Source organism: Pongo pygmaeus, chromosome 3 (assembly GCF_028885625.2).
Source record: "Pongo pygmaeus isolate AG05252 chromosome 3, NHGRI_mPonPyg2-v2.0_pri, whole genome shotgun sequence".
NCBI lineage: Eukaryota > Metazoa > Chordata > Mammalia > Primates > Hominidae > Pongo > Pongo pygmaeus.
In genome coordinates this window covers 165,905,820-165,927,042 of record NC_072376.2, presented here as the reverse complement: position 1 = coordinate 165,927,042, position 21,223 = coordinate 165,905,820, and the positions used below count along the sequence as shown (strand labels likewise).

The 21,223-nt window shown below is 47.8% G+C and overlaps 1 protein-coding gene across 9 annotated transcripts in view; it reads right to left on the bottom strand.

Annotated features, from left to right (window-relative positions):
* Positions 1 to 6,113: 6,113 nt before the first annotated feature.
* FHDC1 (FH2 domain containing 1) overlaps positions 6,114 to 21,223 on the bottom strand; it is a 68,996-nt gene continuing 53,886 nt past the window's right edge. For all 9 annotated transcript variants that reach the window (XM_063664201.1, XM_063664205.1, XM_063664202.1 and 6 more), the window contains 4 exons: positions 20,822 to 20,892; positions 17,702 to 17,819; positions 13,270 to 13,434; positions 6,114 to 11,130 (listed from right to left, as the gene is read on the bottom strand). In XM_063664201.1, the coding sequence (XP_063520271.1) occupies positions 9,058 to 11,130; positions 13,270 to 13,434; positions 17,702 to 17,819; positions 20,822 to 20,892 (2,427 nt within the window). In that variant the 3' untranslated portion in view covers positions 6,114 to 9,057. The remainder of the gene's footprint in view (positions 11,131 to 13,269; positions 13,435 to 17,701; positions 17,820 to 20,821; positions 20,893 to 21,223) is intronic.

Below are 21,223 nucleotides of genomic sequence, written 5' to 3'. Positions count from 1 at the left end.
AACCGGCCTCTCATTGTTTTTTATTTTAGCCATTCTGATAGGTATATGGTGCTATTTGATTGTGATTTTAATCTGCATTTCCCTAATGGCTAATGATAATCAGGAGCGTCTTTTCATGTGCTTATTTGCTGTCCATATCTCCTCTTTGGTGAAATGATGCTACTCTACTTTTGTGTATCTTCAAATTTCTCCTGGATAAAATGTTTTAAAATGAAAAAAAAAAAGAAGAAGAAGAAGAAGAAGAAGAAGACATATTCGAGCTGGGGTGGAGGACGACTGGGACTCTGAGGAGCCATTAGACAACACAGACCTGAGCACATCATTTCCAGAATCCCTGCAAGACTCAGCGCTTCCAGGAGTCACAGACTTTTCCTAACTCCCACTGTGAGTCTGTTATAAGGTGATGGTCCTTGTACTCCAGAGCTGTGCCATGTGGGTGAATCCAAGAGGAATGTACAAATGCTATTCAAGGTGACAGTGGGTCCTATACCTAGGAGATGCTCAAGAAGCGTTTTTGGGCTGGGCACAGTGGCTCATGCCTATAATCCCAGCACTTTGAGAGGCTGAGGTTGGTGGATCACTTGAGGTCAGGGGTTTGAGACCAGCCTGATCAACATGGTGAAACCCCGTCTCTACTAAAAATACAAAAATTAGTGGGCTTGGTGGTGGGTGCCTGTAATCCCAGCTACTCGGGAGGCTGAGGCAGGAAAATCACTTGAACCCGGGAGGCGGAGGCTGCAGTGAGCCAATATTGTGCCACTGCACTCCAGCCTGGGAGACAGAGTGAGACACTGTCTCAAAAAAAACAAAACAAAACAGAATACTTTTGATGTGATGATGATGATGATGATAACCAGGAAGTCTCTTCTCATGGCATGCTAAGGTGCAGCTGGCCTTCCCAGGAGGTGACCCCCATAAGGGACAAGTGGCCTTCAGGTCCTACTTGATCAGCCCAGCAACTGAGTTTGGGGCAGTCATTTTACAAGTTCAAGTCTCCCAGTGGAAGGGGCTTTGAGGCTGCCAGCCCAGGGAGGTAGGTAGATGTGCAGCTTTGGCATGAACTCATCCTGACCCTGAGGATTTATCTCTGTTGTGTTTTGGAACAACACAGAATAAGATTAATTACACCACCAGGTTCTTATTAGCCTTTTTTAAGCTTAAATGATCTTGGCAGCCTCAGTTGCTCACCATGAAACATGGTGCCCACACCCTGACTGCCCGGTCATTCTCCTCTGTCTTACTCCAGCTCATCAAGGTTCCTCCTGAAAGGGAGGTTCCAGGGCTGAGGACAGTGTCCAGTGACCAGGTGGGCCTCATTCTGGTGCTATCGTTCCAGGAACATTGCCAATGCTAGCCACATGGAACCACTGGTTCACAAGTTCCCCTTCACAACTCCTGGAAGGAATTCCTCCACTGACAAGTGGGAATGATGTTTGACAAGTGGGAATGATGTTTGACAAGTGGGAATGATATTTGACAAATGGGAATGACGTTTCACCTCCTGCTTGGTCACTAGGACAGCAGGAATGTGGTGAGTAACTGTGTGCAAAGCCATGAGCTTCTTGGAAGACAAGCTCCAGTCAGAGTTCAACCCATTGTGAGCTGGTTGAGAAAAGCAGGGGCTTGAGAAAGAGCTGAGAACATTTAGGCACTTTACCCCGCGGCTTATCTAGTGACTCCAGTTCTATTGTATTGGAGTCGATCTTGAACTTCGGAGTAGGAGGCCCTGTGGGGGTGGGGAAGCTGTTCTGCTGCCTCTGTCTCTCATCAGTGGTGAAGAAGCCTGCCCTGCAGGGAGCCCACCTCTTTTCTCTTCTCCCTGGGGATGAATCAGCTGGTGGGAACCTCTTGTGCCTTGGGAAAGAAGGAAATAAGCCAATGGGAAGCTGACGGCTCCACTCAGCCATAGCTGAATGGAGGCACTGTTCTTTCTGCTGAGGCAGCTTCCAAAGCTGAATCATCATTTTCTTTTTTTTCTTTTTTTTTTTTTAGATGGGGTCTCACTAGGTTTCCCAGGCTGGTCTCAGACTCCTGGGCTCCAAGTAGCTAGGATTACAGGCGTGTACCACTGAGCCTGGCTGAACTATCGTTTTCATTCAAATATAGCTCAAACCCTTCTTCAGCACTTGCCTAGGCTAGCAAGACCGTCCCTGAACGTAGCAAGACTGTCCAGATTCTTCCAACAACCTTGTCAGACTGATGAGCAGCCACTGACAGCACGGGAGTGGGAAAATGGTCAATTATTCTATGCTGGTCACTTTGGAAAGAGCCAGGCTCAGTCCTTCTTCCAGGGAGGGTTTCCACATCCTAAAATAGGGTGGGAGGCTGTCTTCCCGCATCCCTTCTTCTGCCTGCATTGTGAGTCAGCACCCTGGAGAGCTGCACCCCACCCCGTTCCTGACCGGTGAGGTCAGTGCAGATGCCCACCTGCCTGGCCCCAGCACAGAGCAAGAGGGAAGGAACCAAAGCTGCTAGATGGGGCTCCCAAGGCCCAAGTTGAAGTGATCCTCGTGAAGGCTGTGGAAAGCTCCAACACCCATGAAGTCCAGGGAACAGGGTTCCAAAGAATAGCTTTGCTGACAAATTCTTACTGTGGGTACTCAGACAGGGGTGTGGCATTGTTCAGCACTTGTTAGTAAAATGCTTCACATACACTAAATTATAATCTGTCCAAAGGGCAGCTATGGCAAGATGCTAGTGAAGTGTCACTTCCAATGTTCCCCCAGGAGCCATTGTTATGGAAGCTCTAATGTTGTATGACTGAGAGCTCCAGACTCTCCGTGGCCATGCATACGACTGCAAATATTTATGTTTTAAGATCTAAGTTAGACCAGCTCCTCAGGCTCCTTTGAGGCAGCTCTCCTCTTAATTGGATGCTGAGCTCAGAGTAAATGCTTCTGTCTTGCTTGCTCAGAGCGAAACACACCTACATTGCCCGGACAGAGGCTCTAAGAGGGGTCCAGCATGGAGAACAGCTCATTAGCCTGCATGGGAATCCCGGAATTCTTACCAGTCTGCCTTCTTGCCTCTCTCCAGCTTAGTGGGTCTCAACAGCAGGAGGGAAAATGAATCAGTGGAAAATTGCTAAAGTGCAAATCTGGGGGCCCATCAGAAAGATTCTGGCTTGTAAGTTTGGGGTGGGACTAGGAATCACCACCCCCAAGTAATTCTGCTGCGCACAGGAGCACTCCATGCTGTGAGTGCTGCTGGATGCTCCAACACTGTCAAGTCAGGAGCACCGAGAGAAGCTCACCATCTGCAGTGAACATCCCGGCTCTCACCAAGGTGGCTCACTTCCCCAGCTACCAGCTAGCCTTGACTCATGGGTCCACGGCCCTGGCCACACAGTTGGCCTCCCCACAGCCTCTGCCACCTTCTCATTAGTTGTCTAGCAGGCTAGGCGGAATCCAGCCTCCCTCCCAGAAAATGAAGGCAGAGGATGTGCACCCTTCTGTTGTCCCAGGGTGCTCTCTATTAGGAAGAACAGCCAAAAGGCAATTACAGTTATAGAAATGACCCATGTTTCCTGGAGTTGACCTGGGAGATGGAAACCCCTGTGTCTGCCTCTGCATTCAGCCCTGCCTCAAGAGCAGAGAGATCTTTTCTTCTCCAGCAGTGGAGAGTGGACATCACTCCTCCGGTCACCAGTGCCCTGAAGCTGCAGTGCCTTCATCTCCACTTGATGGCAGGAGGTAGAAGAGAAACATTCCTGGCACTCCTGGCCTTTTCCCTCAGGAACACTGCTGTAAGTGAGCTTCTATTCTGTAGAAATTCTGGTGCTGTAATCTACCTACACCTGGCGTCTTAGGCCGCCTGGGCTGCTATAACAGAATAACACAGACCTAAGGTCTTACAAACAACAGAAATGTATTTTTCACAGTTCTAGAGGATGGGAAGTTTAAGATCAGAGCACTGACAAACCCAGTGTTTGGTGAGAACCCGTTCACGGACAGTCACTTCTTGCTTTGTCCTCACGTGGTGGAAAGGATGCTTGCGCGTTCTCGGGCCTTCTTTATAAGGGCATTAATCCCATTCATGAGGGCTCCAGGCTTATGACCTAATCACTCCCCAAAAGCCCCACCTCCTAATCCTACCTCCTTGGGGTTAGGATTTCAACACAGGAATTTGAGGAGGAGCAAACATTCAGACCACAGCGGACAGGTTAAATAGTTTTCTAATGTGCTATCCTGAAAACATACCCATAACGCATGACATGGTTGCTCTGGGACAGTGCATTCTGAAATCCTCAAATCTCACTGCAAGCAAACTTGGGGAACATCCTCTGCTTGTGAGCTGGGGACTGCCTGCATGACTCAGCCCTTTAGTGTGTTTCTGAGGCGGGCAGGGGAAAGCCCAGGACCTGACTCCAGGAGCCTGGCATGACTCCATCAGTGAGAACCTGGAATAGGCATCCTCCCTGAAACGCCCAGGTGCCTCCCTCCACAGCTCATAGTCAGGAATGTCAGGCTTCTGGTGGGCCCTTGGTAAAGGGTCTGTGAATGAACAACTATGAATGCTGCTTGCGGCCAGTCCAATTGTCCTACCTACCAATCAGGAAGCCAAAAGCCCCATTGCAGAGCTCTGGCCCAGCAGACAGAAAAGCTGTTTTCTTCAACTACAAAGTTACTCTTGTCTTCACTTAGGAGATCCAGTGAGCTGTGGGACATCCAAACCAGGAGATATTAGTGGATGAAAAGCCCCAAGGAGCGGGTGCTCTGGGTTATATTTTCAACCCTGCCACAGATTCGGCCTGAGCTATGCATTCTTTCCCCACAGATGCTGAGCAGGGTGATTTTGCAGAGATCCCGGTGCCCCAGTTTGTTTGTGCTCACAGCCCAAATAATTTTAAGCAGTGCTTAATGAGTGATCAGATGCAATGTCCTTTATTCAAATTTGGTTTATACATTTGATGATTATAAGTGTTTGGGGACACGCACCAAAAAAATTCTCTCTTCTATTTTTCTGACAGGGTTGGAGCATGCAGCAAAAATATAATGATGAATTAAGTTTAAGTTTCAATGGAAAATTCCGTAAAATTGCAAAATGTCATCATTGCCATATGGGGGGAGCTAGGGAAAGGCTACTGCACCCTTAGAGGCAGAAATTCACAAATGTACACACCTCCGAAGGTGAATTAATAGTTCTTCCAAAGTCTTCTGGGGTCCCTCACCCTAACACATAAATATGTAATCTTGAATGAACAATTAGAAGATGGTGGCCTCTTTAATTTAATGAGTTTCTTTAGGAGGATGAAACCACAAGTTCTTTATGAAAGCCATAAAATAAAAGGGAAGGAGAAATGGAAGATTACTTGAGACCCATTAGAAAAATAAAAAGCTTTCTTGGTGGGGGGATGGGGGCGGTACATGTCAGTTATCCCTTGAGCAGCAGGACTGAAGGTTTAGGGAGGAGTCTGGTGTCCCAAACTGCTTACAACACAGACAAGACCAGCTTCTAAATGTTCAGAGAGCAAGCAGCAACTCCCAATGAGAACATCATTTACTCTCATCTGCTGATTCTGACCCAGGGATGTTCCTCTAGCCCACTTCAGATAAAGCAGGAAAGTAGCTAGGACTGAAACATGACATAATCCAAGGTATGAGGTGTATCTGAGGCACAATCCCCACTCCTTTTCAAATATGCACAATGCTGGTCATATCAAAGCCATTCTCCCTCCTCTCTGCTCATTCCTGAGTCAGCCATGAGGTGAGCTGTGATTTCCTAATGGTGTCCTGAACCAAAACGCAGGACACCCAGGACACCATCTAGACTTGCCGGGCCCACAGAGATGACATAAAACTTAGCTCAGCATGGAATAACGTGAGCCGCACACTCCATCGACAGCCTGCGTGTCAGAGGCGGGGTTACATCCCCACGGCCTGGGGCAAGGCCCACTCTCTAAGCCCTCAATTATGAGCAGGTTCTGTGCTATCAAGAAGACACACAGCCAACAGCCTCATTTAGGCTCTCCAGCCTTTGGAGGATGAGTCAGCTGCATCCCAACCCTTCCTAGCCTCCCGGATCTCTGCTTCTCTCTGGGCAGGAAATTGAATACTCTCCCAGCAAGATCACACAGACACATCCGTGGAAGAAGCTGAGACGAAACACGACTCTCATAAAACAGGAACTTTATTAAACTACGTGTTACATAAAAGAACATATAAATGGACCATTAAATACATTCAGTTTATTTTAAACAAATTTACATAGAAACTTATTTACATTACTCCATTGTATTCTTAAATTATTTTTCCAAGCTTACTACCGATAAAAGGTAATACAATGATCATCTGCTCACACAGATGCATACAGAAGTTGTCCACAAGGCTAAGTAAAGCACCACTTCCCAGGAAACGCAGCTTATTAGATCTTCCAGCAACAACTCATGCTGAAGGTACTTTCTTCTGAGCAGCCCTTGAGGTGAGGCTTTTGCTTTAGAGATGCTGGGGGTTGGTTCTGAGGAGCTGATCCAGGGCAGAGATGGGTCCTTGCTGATTGACCTGACTTGGACTCATAGAGGTGGAAGGACCCGTGGAGACCATCATTGAGGCCATGGCCCCACATCTGTGATATGGGAAACAGGCTGGGGAAGAGGTGGTGACTTCCCAAAGTCACCCAGCATCCATGATAGAGGAAGGGCCTGGGAGCTCAGTACCCAGGGTTCCTCCAAGAGGTCCCGACCCCTCTGCTATCCACAAATCCACAAACTTAGAATCACTTGCATCCATTTTCCACCACCATGGACTTTATGCTTTGAACTGTTTTGTCTATCTGATTAAATATATACCTTCTTAGGCTTCTTGAGATGGTGAAAAGCAGCTCAGGATTCCCATAAGCATCTTTGTGGAGCCCTGGAAATACCTACTCAGGGCCATTTTTACAAGAGGTTTTGTGGTCAGGTGCTTTACTACTTCAGCCATAACGTTTACCTTTAAAACTCAGCTGACTTATAGAAGCTCAGCATTTCCAATTAACTTAGATGAAAGGCAACAGTCTGCAGAAGGGAGGCTCTAACGTCAACCACGTGGATTCCCCACAAATGCATCATATTTGCCTAAATCCATCTATCTACCAATGCCAGATCTAAAATGAGGTTTCACTAATAAGTGACCTAAAATAAAAAAAAAAACACAAAAAAGTTTCTTAAAAAAAAAAGTTCCAAGAATTTCCCCATTTCCCAATTAGTCTCAGAGGAGTCATGAAACGGGCATTGGGTAGAAAAAGTCCATGTTTTCAACTCTTTTTTTTAAATAAAGCCTGATTCCCCCACTCTGCCCCCAAACTTTTCCTGATGATATACATTCTTCTGAAAGCAATTTCATGCTTTTAATCTGCTTTAAAAAACCTGACTTGGTTCTTCTCAGGATTTAAAAACCACTGTACCAAGGAAGAGATGTCAACGTTAGAAACTATTATTAAGAGACAGAGACAAGGAGAGAGACAGACTTTCTCCAGGCCATGTTAGAAAAGAAGGAAGTGCTGGGAACACACAGAGAGAGAAGAAAGGCTGGGAGACAGAATGGTTTGCACCTCCCTGTAACCAGAGTGAACACAGGTCATAGCAGCCTTCACTCAGTTTTATAATGGACACACGAATGGAGGAACACGGGATTGGAAAGATGCACACTGTCAAACAGCCCTGATGCCTTTCCACTAAAATATGGCACTTCTAGATTCCAGAGAAATCCAGCATTCTACCAGGGGCTGCCACCCATCTGCAGGGAAGCCTGCCCTGCAACCATGAGGCCCCCGAGGCTCATACTCCACTGCTCACAACGCGTGCCCTGAATACATGGAAGCATCTGATTTCTGTCTGAGTCCAACTTTCCCTCCTATTCCTAGACAGACTCACACCCAGAGTCATGCACGGAGAAGTGGGCAAGCCAGACAATCTTCAGGGAGACACAGCCCATCACAGGATACCCAAGGCTTATGGGGGAGTCCAGTTGCCAGCAACGGACCGTGTGGGCAGGTGAAACTCTGAGGCCAGAGAACACAGGAAGATAAACATATCTTCATACTGAGGATATACCGGCCAAGTGTTGGTGGCTCACACCTGTAATCCCAGCACTCTGGGAGGCTGAGGTGGGAGGATCACTTGAGCCCAGGAGCTCGAGATCAGCCTGAGCAACACAGTGACATCCCATCTCTACAAAAGATAAAAAAAAACAATTAACCAGGCGTGGTGGTGCACGCCTGTAGTCCCAGCTCCTAGGGAGGCTGAGGTGGGAGGATCACTTGGGTCTGGGAGGTCAAAGCTGCAGTGAGCTATGATTGTGCCACTGCACTCCAGTATGGGAGACAGAGCGCGACCCTGTCGCAAAAAAATATATATGTATTTTTTTCCTGGGAGGCATTTCACTCTGCAAAAGAAACCAAAACTAAAACATTTCATTTTTGTTTTGTTTTGTTTGAGACAAGGTCTCACTCTGTCATCCAGGCTGGAGTGCAGTGGTGGGGTCCTGCGCTCAAGTGATCTTCCCACCTCAGCGTTCAGAGTGGCTGGGGCCACAGGCATGTGCCACCACGCTCGGCTAAACTTTGTATTTCTGATAGAGACGGGGTTTCTCCATGTTGCCTAGGCTGGTCTCGAACTCCTAGGCTCAAGCAATCCACCCACCTTAGCCTCCCAAAGTGCTGGATTACGGGCGTGAACCACTGCATCTAGCTAATTTTTATATTAAAAAGAAAGTCTTTGATATATAAAAACTGGCCAGAAAAAAACTTTTTTGACTTGTTTCATAAGAATGTCACCTTACACTCCTATTAAGTCTTTCTCGGGATCCGGGCTTTGGGGGAGGGTGGGGTGCATGGGGGAGGTGTGGCCGTCACAGTAGTGAACGTGCATCCATCTGGACGCTGGACTGCAGCAGGGCTCAGCACAGCAGGCTGCAGTCCACAGGCCTCCTGGACTGTGCCATCCCGACAGCGTCACTAGCAGTGGCACCAGTGGCTGCTTTATCTGTAACAAAGACATGCTGCCTCTTTCCCCATCCTCGTCCCAGAAGTCAGTCTTCACCATCTGAATCCCAGGAGGCAGGAGAGGACAGGCACCCATCACTTCCGTAAGGGATTGAGGATTTTCCCCAGCGTGGTCCGACTGGAGTCCTTCCGACGGAGGGAGGCCCTTTCCCCAGCCCCTCTGGCCTTCAGAGGGGCCTCTGTGTTGGCACTGGGACCCTCCGCAGATTCTGGGCGCTTCTTGGGGGCCCGGGCACTGCTGGCTCGCCTCAAAGTGCTGCTGTCCTTGGGAGCGGCATCCTCGGGGTCCCCTTTCACCCTCAGCTGCCGCTGCGACACTGTCCGAGTGATGCCGGGGGCTTTGGCCCCGGGAGGAAGATCTGTTCTCATGCTTCGAGAGGAGGAGGCCACCGTGTTCCGGGCAAAGCTCGGGACACGCGGTAGTTCATGGGGGACGCTGGGCACTGGTGGGGTCTTGGGCTCTTCTTTGGGACTCTCAGGGCCCTCGGAGTGGGCGCGGCAGGTCTTATTTTCCTCAGGCTTCTGTCTGGGGAGGTTCCTGAGTGGTTTGGCACTGGGCTTCTTGAAAGAACCCCTGGGCTGCAGGGGGACGTCCCTCCCCGGACGGGTGCTGCTGGAGCCGCTGCTCCCCCGCGGCAGCCTCTGCTCCTCGGCGCCTGTGGAGGACCTCCTGGGCGACGTGTCCGAGGCCCTCCGCACGGAGTTCTGGCGTGACCACACAGTATCTGTGCTGCTGGGGGGATTCTGGGAGGGCCCCCGGGAAGACAGCTCTGGTCGCCTCCAGCCGGCGCCTCTGCTGGACTTGGTGATGGGCATGACCTTGCGCATGCTCTCGTTCTCTGAGGCGGTCAGGGTCCGCACAGGCTTGGCCACTGCTCCCTGGCTCCGCCGGGCGCTCCCGGGCTTGGAGGTCCCGGGAGACGCCTCTTTCAGGGAGCCTCTCTTTGGTGCTACAACATCTTTCCTTTTGGTGGGTTTGTCCCTGGGCAGGCCATCCTTGCAGCTGGGCTCACTATCCACAGAGACGGGGGCAGGAGCCTCCCCAGGGGGGCTGGATGTAGGGTTGGAGGAGACTTGGCTGTCCCCCATTTCTCCAACCCCAGAGGACATGGAGCCATCCCCTTCCCCGCCTTCCTCCGGGTCCCCGCCTCTGGGTCTGGAGTCGGTTCCCTCTGAGCAGTCCAGGGTCAGTGAGCAGTCGGTGGTGTCCGAGATGCAGAACAGAGGCCTAGGATCTTTGTTCTCAGGGTCGCTGCTACCCACAGATCCCAAAGCCGCACTTCCAGGCTCATCAGGGGCAGCCTTGCCGTCCTCCAGGGCTGGGCTGAGACTCCCCAGGGCATCTCTGCCCATGGGTGTCAGGCTGCTGCTGCTGGCACTGAGGGACTGCGGGCCCCCATGCCCCATAGACTCTAGCTCCATTGGGCTGAAGTCACTCAAAGTCAGCTGGGAGGTCTCCTCCATGCCCTGGGAACCCTGGAGGTTGAACTGGGCCAGCCCTGTCACCAGCTCATGCTCCTTAATTCCCAGAGCCAATGGCGAGAGAGGAGGGGACTGTGCTGAGCCCAGGCTCACTGGCTCACTGTACCTCTTTCGGAGGACACTGACGCCCTGGCGCCGAGCTCTGGGGAAGGCAGAGGCAGGGTCCTCAGGCTGGGCGGCTGGAAGCTGGTGCCCCCGTGCTGAGGGTGGGTTGGGGGCCTCCTCCTGGCCCCCCGAGGCCTGAGGTTTGTGTGCAAAGCTGGAGTCCTGGTGCCTCACTTCTGCAGGCTCCAGGCAGGCTATTGTGGGCCGGGCCTGCCGGGGGCTGCTCCGGGGCAGGCTGTGGAACTTATTGGGCTCCTCAAGGCTGCCGGTGGAGCTCTCCAAGAAGGTCAGCAGCTCCCGGTCAGCAGAGGGGCCCAGGGAGAGGCGGGAGCGGCGGGTGTTCGGGGGCCGGTAGGAGGGGCTGGAGGGGCTGAGGGGCCTGGGGTGCAGGAAAGGGAGCAGGCCCTCTGCACCCTTCTTGGTCAGCAGCTCCACATCATTCTCACTGCTGCTCCGGCCAAATGCCCCCAGCTCCCCAGTTGCCCAGGAGCGCTGCTTCTGCTCCTGCTCCTTCAGCCTCTGCAGCTGCCTCAGCTCCTGTGCCTCCCGGTCCTGGTTGTCCTGAGGGATGGAGAGAAGCCCAAAGATGCATGAGACATGTGGGACCAATGTGCAGTTCCAGAGCCACCTACGCTGAGAGCCAAAGAAAGATACAGGCATGGAGCAGAGCTCTGGGTCATGTCTTACACTGAGAGGCTCTCTGTGTGTGTGCACATGCATGTGTGTGTGTGTGTGTGTGTGTGTGTGTGTGTGTAGAAGGAGGGTGAGGCTCTCCAAAGCTACTAGGGATCTGACCAGAAGGGGTGAATGCTGTAGACCTGGCCCAACAATCTGTCTACAGTTTTTATCCGATCCTTGGGCCCAACTTCCAGCTTTCCAGCCAAGGCACTGCTCAGTGGAGGCTGCCATTCCACATATGCATGCGACCTCAACTCCAAGGAAAGCCAGCTCTGTTTCTGAGCAGTATAAGACAGAGAGGACTTCCAGGAAAGGGCTATATAGGCAATAGCTGAGAGAAAAATACTGTGGGTGTTTAAAGAGTGAGCCTCAAATTGTAGTTCTGTGCAGCATGGATCTGCCCTACACACATTCATGTGCAGCACATTCTACTTAACAATGATTTGAATGTATTAATGTATAGCCACAATATTAAGAGATGCTCTGTTCAGCTCTGTTCCCTGACTGCTCCTTGGTAAAGCAACACCACACGTGGCATGGTGGCTCTGCCAGCTGCAGCCTGCAGTACATGGCTCTGCCTCTCACGTCCTAGCCTGTTCCCACAATCAGAGAAGAGGAAGAGGAGCAGGTGTGCTTTACAAATCTTTCAACCCTTCACCCTGCTCCAGAGAACCCAGCCCTTCCCATCGAAACTGCACCAGAGCAAGCTCACATACCAAAGCACACTCTACCACCTGGCCGTGCGCTTTAAATAGATTTGTGTCATGGAAATATGTGGATCTCACAGCCCAAATGTGTTATTGTTAGCAGTTTTACTTGACAATCAATTTCCTCCAATGATGGCCTTTCCCTTCCAAGTTTCTGTGGGGCTCTAGCTGGGGACTCTTGGCTCCGCCTGCAGCTCTGGCCTCAGCCTCCCACCTCGTCCCCAAGTCTCTCAGGCCTTCTTTAAAGGCTGCCTGTGGTGGTGGTGGGGCCGGTGCCTGGCTCTTTGGACAGTGGGGCTGAGAGCATCACACAGGTGGCCTCACAGGCCTATGGAATTCCTGGGAGTGAGGGCCTCATTAAGAGCCAACTTGGCCTTGACACCCACCACTGCCTCCCACAGCTGAGCTCACTTCTTGGCCAGAGAAGCGCAAACGTGGCCACAGGCTGAGCCTCCTTCTGTTAACTGGATAGAGAAAGGAGGGGTCAAGAACACAAAGCAATTCTGGGCTTGAGAGAAATCTGACCAATCCCTTGAAGAAATTCAGCTATGGACTAAGCTGCATTCCAACTGGAGGGGGAGAGATGACTCACGAGCTTTGCTTCCTCATCACCACCCGAAATGAAGGGATGTGAGTGGCCAGTTTGCTTTCAATTGACGAATTAAAGTTTTACTTGAAAGCCAAGCAACCCAGAGAGTTTTCTGGCTTCTACATTAAACCCAGAGATGACTGGAATTGGTGGTTGAAGGGCAAGAAATGTAGCTGTTTTGCTCAGTACGGCAGCAGGCTTTGTGGTTATTTGGGAATCTGGGAGACTGCTCTGGGGAGGACAACATGGTTGCCCTGGTGCCAATCCCACAGTGACGGCAGTGGAGCTTGGAAGAAGGGAAAGGGAGGGCCGTTTTATCATCCCACCACAACAGAAGTCTCCCTGAAAGAGGACGTTCTCTTCTGGGAGCGGGTGAGAAAGACATTCAGGATCTTCAAGAGACTTTTAAATGGTATGACTGCCATCATGGAGGAATTTACTAACAAAATGCTCTCAAGGCATTAATGTGAGTGTCAGGGAGCCTGTGCACCAAAGTAGCAGAGGCAGTCAAATGCCGCCCCCTGATGCTATGCAAGCCCTTGGGGCTGGGATGGCAGAGCCACTTTCCAGCAATCCCAGCCGAGAGCCTGGCAATGCCACCTGGGCCAGATGTCCCTGAAACTGTGGAGATGCAAAGTGCCTTTCTGTGGTGAGCAGAGGACTAGGTTGAGAAGAAGGAAAATAAAAATCCAAGCAACCCCAAGACACAGATGCTGCCAGACGTACCTTAACTGCTTTGTTGAATTTAGTACAGAAATCTCTAAATATCTGAAAGCATTCATCCAGTTTCATGGTTTTTTTGTCTTCACAGAAAAAATCTATAAGGGTGTAGGCCTCGTCCTGGAGCTCTTGTTTCCAGCATTCCAGTTCCCTCAGCTTTTCTATGGCAAACTGCAGAAAAACAAACGAACACACACTGAGGTAAACGTGGTCAGCTGAGGCGGCACTAGGCACTGCATCCGGTGCCCAGAGAAGGCGTGCTCTGGGGTTTCATTTCAGGTCTTGGAAAAGGAAGGTTTATTGCAAGGCCAGTGCAATCAGAACCAAAAGGAAAATAATTCAACCCAGACCAAACCTCGGGGAAAGCAAGGTGAACTCCCGCGTGAGACCTAGACTAAGCAACAAGATAGATTTAAGAGCTTTAACCTGCAGAATGTCACTAACAAAATGTTCACTTTTAATGTCACTGAAAAAAATTACACGGGTATACAACTGGTCTTTACCAAGGAAGATCCATTTTACATCTGTTCCTCCTCCTCTTAAAATTGAGTCTTACACTGGTCAAGAGTTTACTTTAGGGTCCCTGAAGCTACTCGCTGTACTGATGCATTATCAATTTTGCCCCACTGAGAGGGTGTCTAAACTTAATACCAAATGAGCTCTGTGAGGGTCAGGGTCACCCCCACAGGACCAAAGCCCTCGTGCCTAAACCCGGGGTGCTGATCCAAGTCAGCTGGGAAGCTTGGTAACAGGCCATGCCTGTGTTCGTCCCGTTCAATTTCACAGGTTCGGGGTGGACCCAACACTAATATTTTCTGAAAGCACTACCCCAGGAGATTCTGATGGGTCTCGATGGCTAGCCATTACTGTCCTTTACAAATCCACCCTCTTCGCTTCTTCATTTTCTCCTAATTCTTCTAGGACAAATAAGTCTCTGAGGCCCCTATGCATTCTGGTACTGCCTCAACACAGAGATGGGAAGCAAGGAAGCTTGTTTTCCTCCAATGAGTTCCAAGGCCTTCAGCATGGAATCTGCCATGTCCAAGGGTCACACACACTTCCCCGATGGCAGTTCAGTGACAACATGGGGAGCTGCATGAGGAAGCAGTATGGTGCAGAGAAAAAGGGCTCCATAGCAGCCACAGCCCACGAGAATGAACATTTGGAATCACACTGAAGTTTTATGTTGAGACAGGGTCTCACCATTACCCAGGCTGGAGTACAATGGAGGGATCATGGCTCACGCAACCTTGACCTCCTAGGCTCAAGCAATCCTCCCACCTCGGCCTCCTGAGCAGCAGGGACTATAGCTATGCACCACCACACCCAGTTAATATTTAAATATTTTGTAGAGACAGGGTTTCCCTATGTTTCCCAGGAAGGCCTCAAGCCATCCTCCCGCCTCAGACTCCCTAAGTGCTGGGATTACAGGGGTAAGCCACTGCGCCTAGCCTATGTTGCTTCCTTGTTTACTGGGAAATAATGGTTATATGAAGAAGGAATAAATGAAGTATGTTACTTTATGAAATCACATGTATCATGTTTTTAAAAAAGGTTGTATTTGAAAACATTTTTTGAGTGAAGTGGGGATGGGCTGGGAAATGGTAAAGCTAAAGTTGCCCACTTTGGAGGGGTGGAACTGCTGTTTGAACCTGTGTGGAGAGCTACAGAACCTACAGGGAAATTCTGTGAAGATGCCACCTCCTACCCACTCCAACCCACTTTCCCCCTTAAAAGCCCTTCTCTTAAACCAAACACACTCAAGAGGTAGTAAGAAACCAAAACTATGTAGGAAACCAAATACCAGAGAAAGTAACCACCTGAGTCAGTAGCCCAAGGCAGTGTGTGCATTCATGCTATATTTTCTTTACGGAGGAATGGTATTAATGAAAGGATAAATCTTTGCCTGTCATTCTTCCACAGGGGGAAAGATGGATTCAAGCCAAGAACAGCTCAACTGCAGAAAAATAGGCCTCTTGACAAGAAGCTACATGGGAGCTCAGCTCCACCTCATATGTTTCATCTCTAGATCCTGTGGGGATTGACAGAGTACCAGGAAGGAAAAACTTAAACACACTGAAGTCACCCTTTGGACTTGGGAAAATGAAACATTCTGTATGTGGATCTGAACAGTAACCACACTTGAAGTTACCGGGCAGGAGTTCTACATGATTAGGGCCAGAAATGGAAAAGTTCAAAGCTACACTGGCAAAGCAAGAATGACAACAGGTTAGCAGCTGTAGTGTCCAATTCAACCTTACATCTCTAACTTGCCTGCTACAAACCGAAGTTTCAAACAAGTTTACTCAGTATTTCTTACCCCAAGGGTGAAAATGCTGAAATAGATCTGAAAAAATGTGTTCCTGTTATTTTTCTGCTCTGAATCCTTGAAGAGTTCCCCACTTCTTATGGCATAGAGTTTGAATCCAGCATTCAGACTGGTGTTCAGAGACCTGAGTGGCCTGACCCTGACCTACCTTGAAACATTTTATCTCACCTATTCAAAAGGAAGTTGAATTTAAGAAAGAAAAGTATGCAGCTGTATGAAACGTTTTACTTATAGAGAATAAAATGACTGGGTTGGCGCGGTGGCTGATGCCTGCAATCCCAGCACTTTGGAAGGCAGGCGGATCACGAGGTCAGGAAATTGAGACCATCCTGGCTAACACGGTGAAACCCCATCGCTACCAAAAATACAAAAAATTAGCCTGGTGTGGTGACACGCACCTGTAGTCTCAGCTGCTCAGGGGGCTGAGGGAGGAGACTCACTTGAACCCGGGAGGCAGAGGTTGCAGTGAGCTGAGATTGTGCCACTGCACTCCAGCCTGGGTGACAGGGTGAGAATCTGTCTCGAAAAAAAAAAAAAAAAGACTGCCAGAAAGAAGTGTAAAGGGTTAAAACAAGACTGACTATGAAAAGCAGTCCAGAGGTGAGGCTAAGTCAGAGCTGTTCTTCATCCTAAGCTTCTCTGTGTGAATATTGACTATGAGATGGTAATAGTTAATATGAGAACTTGGAGGAATGAAATATCCAGAATTTTAATCTTGATGTGTGATGGTCCTTATTCTTGATTTTCTGGATTTGTTTAATGCATTTGTTTACTGTTCAGTATTTTTGTGGTGTTGGTGGTGGTGTTTGTAACAAGAAAATTAGTTTGGTTTTACTTGAAGGAAAATACAGAGCACATGTTTAATAATAAAAATAAACTCACAGCAGAGCCAAACAAAATCAAGCATCCGCCGAAGGTCGTAATATTTTGAAGGAGCTGAATTAAGAAGCGAAGGCTTCAGCTGGCACAACCTCAGGAGCACGCTGTTCCTCCCCAGTGCCAAGGGCAGCCCTGCCACATGATTCCACCTCACAGGTCTCAAAACACTAACAACACTTCAGGTAGCACAGCCTTTCGCTGAAGACTAAAAGCATGAGATGGTGCCCTTTTTTTTTTTTTAATAAGGAAGATAAAAGAAGTATGTCAGACTATGCGATTAGTGAGTCACAGTGAGCTGTCACAAACATGTCCACTCTGCTGTTTTTTGTTGATGTTATTTGGAGCAGCTCCCGACACACCCTGTGGGCCCTGTGTACTCCTGGTGTTGACGGGCACAGCTCTCATGTGTTCTGCTGCTCTCATTATAAAACACGCCAAAACGCAGCTTGTTTCTTCAACATGAACAAGTGAAGAAATGACAGCCCAAGTTCTAAGGCATCTTGATTTCTGTGGAACTTTGTTCTGTTATCCAAAAGTTTAATTGGTTTAGAAACAAAACCTGAGTTGCCAGGTATAGCCCAAGTGCAACTCCATGGCTGATACCAGTTCACCACAGTAAACTGCAATCGTGCAAGCTGAGCAGTGAACAACAGAAGCCTCGCAGAAGCACTGTCCCTAAACAAATATATCAGGCTTGGGCTGGGTGCGGTGGCTCACACCTGTAATCCCAGCACTTTGGGAGGCCCAGTGAGGGTGGATCACCTGAGGTCAGGAGTTTGAGAGCAGCCTGGCCAACATGGCAAAACCCCATCTCTACTGAAAAAATACAAAAATTAGCCAGGTGTGATGGTGCATGCCTGTAGCCCCAGCTACTTGGGAGGCTGAGGCAGGAGAATTGCTTGAACCAGGGAGGCGGAGGTTGCAGTGAGCCGAGATCGCACCATTACACTCCAGCCTGGGTGACAGAGCAAGACTGCATCTCAAAACAAACAAACAAACAAACAAAGTCAAACAAATGAAAAGACAAAAAAATATATATCAGGCTTAGATCACATTTAACATCCTCTGCAAAGAATGGGCATGGAAATACCAAGTTCCTTTGACTAACTTGGAGAAAAAAAATATGAATGGGAACTGCTGCTTCCACAAATACACCCATGCAAATTTAACCAGCCCCGGGGTGCTGCTAGGAGATGAGATTAGGGGGACTGACTTGAGTCACCTACAAACCTGAAGAAAATCTTCCATCTGCTGACAAAGTTCACCATCCTGCTGGATGTTTTCTTTTAGTGATTTTGTCCTGACAAACAGCAAGTGCAGTTCTGCCTCCGTGTTCTCCAGAGATAATCTAAAAGAAGAAAGGGGAGAGTGGGCAGTTGGAACAAGGAAGCCATATGTCATGTAGGTATATTAAATAAGACTAACTGTTATTCAATCTTGGAAACAGAAGGGGAGAGCTACTGTGATGATATTTACCTATGCCTGTATTTAGATCTTCGGCGTTTCCTCCTGTTTTAAGAAGTGATTCGTTTCTAAAGACATATACTGGTTCAAAGAGAGCAGGTTGTAACTGTGCTCTCGATGGCAAGATAATCAAAACCAAGGGACCTGTAAACCTTTTCATAAACTAGCTCTGAACACCTTTATGCAATAAGCATTACAAACTAAATGCCAGTGGATTCCAGGATTCATATGCTTTCCATGGGCCACTAAACACAAATAGGAAACTCTAACCCACAAGAAGCAAGGCAATATATGTTGATAATTCTAACACTAAGGGTAACAGTGAGAAAATAGCAGATTCCATGTTGTTCACCACAGGTGGCCAGAGCAAGCTTTCTATATTTTACAGAGAACTAAAACATAGCTAACAAATGTGCAACTTTTTTTTTGAGACACAATCTCCCTCTGTCACTCAGGCTGGATCGCAGTGGCCTGATCTCGGCTCACTGCAACCTCTGCCTCCTGGGTTCAAGCAATTCTCATGCCTCAGCCTCCAGAGTAGCTGGGATTATAGGCATGTGCCATCATGCCAGCTTAATTTTTGTATTTTTAGTGGAGACGGGGTTTCGCCATGTTGGCCAGGCTGGTCTAGAACTCCTGAGCTTAAGTGATCTGCCCACCTCAGCCTCCCAAAGTGCTAGGATTACAGGTGTGAGCCACCAGGCCCAGCTGATTTTTATAATTATTATTATTATTTTTTAAAGAGACAGTCTCACTCTGTTGCCCAAGCTGAAGAGCAGTGGCAAGATCATGGCTCACTGCAGCACTGACCTCCTGGGCTCAGGTGATCCTCTCACCACAGCCTTCCAAGTAATTGGGATCACAGGTGTGCGCCACCACACCCAGCTAATTTTCAAATTTTTTGTAGAGACAGGGTCTTACTATGTTGCCCAGACTGGTCACAAACTACTGGTCTCAAGCAGTCTTCCTGCCTTGGCCTCCCAAAGTGCTGGGATCACAGGCATGAGCCACCACAGCCAGCCCTAATTCTGCAAATTAACGGTTGGATTGATTGCAATGCTTTTGTTACATCAAAATCAAGATAGGCAGAATGTGGGCCTGGCATGGTAGCTCAGGCCTGTAATCCCAGCACTTTGGGAGGGTGGCGCGGGCAGTTCACCTAAGGTCAGGAGTTCGAGACCAGCCTGGCCAACATGGTGAAACCCTGTCTCTACTAAAAATACAAAAAAAAATTAGCTGGGCATGGTGGCGGGTGCCTGTAGTCCCAGCTACTTGGGAGGCTGAGGCAGGAGAATCACTTGAACCCAGGAGGCAGAGATTGCAGTGAGCCAAGATTGCACCACTGCACTCCAGCCTGGGTGACACAGCAAGGCTCTATCTCAAAAAAAACAAAAGATAGGCAGAATGTGAATGATGGTTTTGTTACCCAGAAAATTGAGTAGGCGAAACCTAAAATGCATGTGAAATTGATAAATTAGGATGCATTCATGCTTCCATTATCAATTCAAATGTTTCTTTGTGCAATAAAGTTTTCCACCTTCACTGGTCACCAGCACATATCTGAGACCTGTTTGTACTTCACAAGTGTATTTCACCTTCCATTTCAAATAAACAAGCTTGCTGAATAGGATTTTTCTAAGACAATATCTAACTCCAATCCAGCTCTGACCAGAAATGCCATTTCAAAAATATAATGCTAATTTCTATCTATATATCTCTTAGGAACATTTTTATACTAATTACAGTAAAAATGTTCCCACACAAATTTCTTTCAGTAATTCAAAAGTTCCTATCTTATAAGATGTCCGTTCTTTTTAGAGAATAATCCAGAGATCTGTAAACATGAATTATAAACTGTTTACAACACCTTTGAACTGATAATCCCACTTTGGGAAAGACAGGTAATCTGTGGCTAGATGTTCATAGAATCAGTAACTTTGAGGTACAGGCCAGTGGCAGGGCTGTGGGCTATGGTTCATTTATTTATATGCATATGGTTCACAGATGTTATAGTTGGATACACTCAATAAGTATATGCTAGGAACTGGCTTGATACATGAAGCGGTGGCTGAACCTGCTCATGAGACCCAACTGCGGGTGTCTCTTCCTAATTTGCATTCAGTAACGTATGTCAGCAGCTTGACATCAGCCATGGTGACGGTATTTACAACACGGAAATCAGCAAATGCTACAAATCAGGACTTTTTTCTCCAACAGCTGGTTACTGAACATTTACCGTGGGATGCATGGATGCAATATAAATTTTAAAACACATATACAAAAGTCAAAATAGTATATAAACACAGAGTCTAGCTACATTAAGATACATATCTACATAAGGATCAGAAGCAAATTAGAGTGATGTAATTAGAGCCTTACGTTTGGCAGATACTTTCTCTGTATGTGCCTTTCTCTGTGAGTGACTAATTTAAAGCAAAATCATTTCACAGCTCTTGGTACGGTTCCAAACTCTTTTAATGCAAAGGAAAATAAATGTACCATGTTAGATTCTACAAGGAAACAGTGAAATGTGGCCATGAAAGTTTGATTGATATATACCAACTCCCAAGGAAATAGGTGGTGGTGTTTAAGCTCTATCTCTTGGGTGTGGAGGGATTTGAAATTCTTAATCCATATTTTTTATACTGATGATATTCATTAGAATAGACTGAAATAGTCTCTTTAGTTTACAAATAAAGATTAATTTTTCAAAACCCCCAAATTCCAAAGGTGCACACATACCTGTGTTAAGCAAATGAAGGACAGTCTGAAAGTTCAATGAAACAAAACCTTTTAGACTTCAAACTGGAATCTGAAAGTTTTAACTATTTATTAGTTTTCATAAAAAGGTAAAGAATCTTGAATTCTCACAATTCACTTGCTCACCTAGCAGTCTTCTGAACGTGATCCAATTTTTCTGAAAAGTTTAGAAGAATGGTATCTTTCTTTTGAGCTTCCTGGAACAAAAACAGAATTTTCTCTCACTATATTGATAAAACTGGAAGGAAATAATTTTCTTAGGGCTTAAAGGAATCTTGAAATCACTGCTCCTGTTTTTAAACTTGACACATTCAAAGCATTTCACTGAGACATGAACCCTGATATTCTTAGTAAGATTTGCTAGAACTCTCCTACTCTCAAGATACATTTAACTTTCCAGAGCAATTGATCTTGACACAAAATACAATTAATGCGCATTTGGCTGCAGCTCAGCAGGGCCCCTTGTTTCTGAAAGAATCCAATATATCCTGCTTAAATACCACCCATACCTGTGAGCATGCCTTTAAA